We start from the raw sequence: 4207 nt of genomic DNA on the forward strand, positions 1-4207 counted from the left end.
TTTTGAACCAGTCTGTTTGTTCCATGTCCAGCTCTAACTGTTGCTTCTTGACCTGCATATAGGTTTCTCAAGAGGCAGGTCAGGTGGTCTGGTATTCCCATCTCTTTCAGAATTTTCCACAGTTTATTGTGATCCATACAGTCAAAGGCTTTGGCATAGTCAATAAAGCAGAAATAGATGTTTTTCTGGAACTCTCTTGCTTTTTCAGTGATCCAGCGGATGTTGGCAATTTGATCTCTGGTTCCTCTGCCTTTTCTAAAACCAGCTTGAACATCTGGAAGTTCACAGTTCACGTATTGCTGAAGCCTGGCTTGGAGAATTTTGAGCATTAGTTTACTAGCGTGTGAGATGAGTGCAATTGTGCGGTAGTTTGAGCATTCTTTGGCATTGCCTTTCTTTGGGACTGGAATGAAAACTGACCTTTTCCAGTCCTGTGGCCACTGCTGAGTTTTCCAAATTTGCTGGCATATTGAGTGCAGCACTTTCACAGCATCATCTTTTAGGTTTGAAATAGCTCAGCCTCCCCTTAGTCCTGCCATTATTCTTTGAAGAAAAGGGTGTGTCTCTAACAAGAAGTAAGAATGAAGGAATATCAAGACGTGAAAGCAGACCATTCAGTACTTTCCTTCTTACACCTACAGTTCTACTGTCCCCAGTCTCAGGATAAAGGGAGATTTCAGTGGGGAAAGAAAATAGTGAAAAACATTCTTCACTCTTTTGGAGTGGCAATAAGTCAAACCATTTGAAAGCTCTACGAAGGTAAATGTTTTTCATTTCCATTACTGAGAACAGAAGTCCAAATATCAGTTCCTTAACAGGGTCAGAAATGTTGACTGTTTTTCAAAAAGCAAACAAAAGCAACAAGACTTGCTAATGCTTATTGAACATAAACAAACAGATACATAAACCCTAGATGAGAGCTATCTCACTCACTGTTCTTAAGAACCCTGTGAAATAGGAAGTACTGTTATTTCCATGTGGAAAACAAAGAACTTGATGCTTAGAGAGGTTAAGTGTAACTCCACCCTGCTCATACAGCCGGTCACTGAACAGCTGGGATTTGACAATGATTAGACTGGCTTTGCCCTTTAGGCCAGGGAGCTGCAGAATTAAGACTTTGGGTTCTATCCAGCTGCATAACTTTGGGAAAAATATTTTTGTTAGCCTTAATCTCCTGGTCTGTAAAATATAGAATTGTGTTGGGTGATCTTTAAGATTCCTGCCAGCTTTTTGGGTCTCTCTCCAAGTCAATATGCATCAAGTTGACTGAAAAAAAATGGCACAACCTAAAAGTTGAGAATTATGTGTGTGTTTTTTTTTTTTTTAAAGAACACTAATTTATTTACGTATTTATTTATTTGGCTATGTTGGGTCTCAGTTGCAGCACTCAGGTTCCAGAGCATGGGGGTTTCAGTAGTTGAGGCCGGTGGGCTCAGTTGCTTCAACCAGGAGGGATCTTAGCTCCCCGACCAGGGATAGAAGCTGAGCAAGTCCCTTGCATTGCAAAGCGGATTCTTAACCTCTGGACCAGCGGGAAGTCCTGAGACTTCTTTTATTGGGCAGACATTCTGAGGACTTCAAGCCTGGCATTGCTCTGAAGAGATAAAGGAGGAGCCAGGATACATAGAAGTTTTTTTATCACAAAGACCAGGAAGTAGGCACCTCAAAAGATGACTGTTAATGAAAGAAAACCAGACATCTCAGGTTAATGAATTTAGCACTTTTCTATTTCTAGAAAGATGCAAGAGTCCGGGCTCAGTGAAATCACCCTTTGATATGCCCGTCAGCTCTCCATGACCAGTATCCGGTGCTTTGTCATCCCCAGCCTCCTGACTGCAGCGACTGATGGTGGCTTGATGGCAGGCATCCTGTGTTTCCATCCTGAGTCCCCTCAGGACTCACCCCCGTGTGTGGGGAAAGAGGGGTGGGCGGCGGCTGTCATTTGATGGCGGAAACATCCTTTGTTGACTGCGACGGCAGGTGACATTTTTCATTCTCAGTCACATCCAGGCCACCGTTGCCATTCATCAGTCCAGCAAACCATAGGCAGCTGAGGGGTGGGGTGGGAGTGGAGGGGGACGGGTAGAGCGCGGGATTACAGACGTGTCTTCCTAACAGAAGCAGCTGCTCGGCTCCCATGTCACCTGAGACAGGCAAGATTGTTGAGTGACTGCAGAAGGGAGGTGGGAGCAGGGCCGCTTTCAGCTCCCGTGGCTGCCAGAGCTAATCTCTTAGTTGGCTCAGTAACTTTCCCCCAGGAGCATCCTTACCACCTGCCTTGAATGCACTCCACGTCTGCTGAGTGCTGGAGGCACCTGGCTCAGGTGAGCTATGAGGAGGCATCTGTCATGTGACCAGACCTGCTGAGCTGCTGTCCCTGGCTTCCCTGAACTGCACTGAAGGAGACTTCCAGAAATTTGCCTCAGTCCCGAAGCCTTTGTTCTCTCTTCAGAGTAAGGAAGTAGGAGAGGGGCTGGGTGGAGAGGCGACTCTTCCGAGCTCTCTAAAGTGACCTGCAGCCTGAGGAAGTCAGGCTGTTAAAGAGACCTAGTGGCTACCACACGTGCTAGATAATACTGTGTCAACAGCTCCAGTTATCTAAAGCTCTGTGTGAAATGGGAACCAGCCTTTGCTCTCTGGGAACAAGCTATCACCTTTCTCCCAGGCAGGCGGAACTAAAGTGCGTTTCATTTATGCCTGCACGCCGACTCTTGAATATCAAGTCACTCCTCGCTTCCTTCTGACCTCATCCTCTGCCCTTGAAAGTGTAATTCATTTTTTCCTCTACCCATGGGCATATATATGCTACGTAACATCATCAGAAACTGATTTAATTCAGGGAACACCATCAGATTTTTTTTTTCCTCCAGTAATCTTCTACTTAGGCATGTTGCAAGGGGTTTTTTTCTTATCTGTGTCTGTCTTATATGCCCAGAGGTAGAGATAACACTGAAATGAAATAAAGTGGCAGAGACCAAGAAAGAGAAATAAACCCGAGGAGGAGAAGTCCACAGGCAGCGGTTTAGCAGCTTGGCGGGGCGAGCCAGAAAAAGGAGAACCACTTAACTTGAAAAGGAAGGGGAAAGCGTGAGAAGGGAGGTCAGGCCACACAGAGTGGATGGAGGGGGTGGAGTGAAGCCCAGGAAACAGCCCAGGTGAAGGGAGCTGGCACTCCAGACTGAATGCAGTTTCCTAAGATCCACTGGCATCGTGTATGCAAATGAGAAGGGCTTCCCGGAGCTGCCCTGAGCCAGGCGCCTTCTGCCAGCAGCCGGGTGGCACCACGGAGGCCAGAAGCCCAGGGCGCTTTAAGAAGCATCTCTGGCCGTTGCCAGGAGAGGATGGACAGCACCCAGAAGCAGAGAGTAAATGAGGATTAAAGGACCCGGCAGAAGGAAGCCAGCCCGCTTGAGAAGCTATTGAAATTCCAAGATTGGCAAAAGAAGTTAGTTCCACCTCTTCACTCTTGTTTCAGGAACCGATTGTTTCTCAGTCTTTCGAGAGCAATTTCTTCCCCAGGGAAGTGAAAATAATGAACTTCTGGAAGTATTGGTTTTTTACTTTCATGGGAGTCAGTGTGGTTATTTTTATGATCTTTTACAGTGGTCAGTTAAGCCAACCGAGAAGTCACAGGAATAGTTCCATTGAAAGGGACTTGGAGATACACGCCTGTAAGAATGCCTTAGATGAGAAGTCAATCTTTTTGTGGGAAAAGACATTGATGTCCCCCATGGGAAGTGTCCCTTGCAAGGACTACCTGATCCAGAATCACTATATCACAAGGCCTTTGTCGAAAGAAGAAGCCGAGTTCCCTTTGGCATATGTCATGGTCATCCATAAGGACTTTAATACTTTTGAAAGACTCTTCAGGGCTGTCTACATGCCCCAGAATGTCTACTGCGTTCACGTGGATGAGAAAGCCACAGTTCACTTTAAGAAGTCTGTATGGCAGCTGCTGAGTTGCTTCAAGAATGCTTTTCTTGCTTCAAAGATGGAGCCTGTGGTCTACGCAGGAATTTCCAGGCTCCAGGCTGATCTGAACTGCCTGGAAGACCTTTTAGCTTCTGAAGTTCCATGGAAATACTCCATCAACACCTGTGGGCAAGATTTCCCCCTGAAAACCAACAGGGAGATCGTTCAGCATCTCAAAGGATTTAAAGGGAAAAACATCACCCCCGGGGTGCTGCCTCCTGACCATGCAGTAAAG

General features: G+C 46.3%; 2 protein-coding genes across 3 annotated transcripts in view; both read left to right on the forward strand.

The window, feature by feature from the left end:
- LOC104985614 overlaps nucleotides 1-3651 on the forward strand; it is a 58843-nt gene extending 55192 nt beyond the window's left edge. The window contains exon 2 of the mRNA XM_010835855.1: nucleotides 3604-3651. Coding sequence (XP_010834157.1) covers nucleotides 3604-3614 — 11 coding nt within the window. The 3' untranslated portion in view covers nucleotides 3615-3651. The remainder of the gene's footprint in view (nucleotides 1-3603) is intronic.
- Nucleotides 1-4207, forward strand: part of LOC104985613 (N-acetyllactosaminide beta-1,6-N-acetylglucosaminyl-transferase) — a 120870-nt gene that overhangs the window by 79086 nt on the left and 37577 nt on the right. The window lies entirely within an intron of this gene.

This window comes from Bison bison, unplaced genomic scaffold, assembly GCF_000754665.1.
Source record: "Bison bison bison isolate TAMUID 2011002044 unplaced genomic scaffold, Bison_UMD1.0 scf7180017864053, whole genome shotgun sequence".
Lineage (NCBI taxonomy): Eukaryota > Metazoa > Chordata > Mammalia > Artiodactyla > Bovidae > Bison > Bison bison.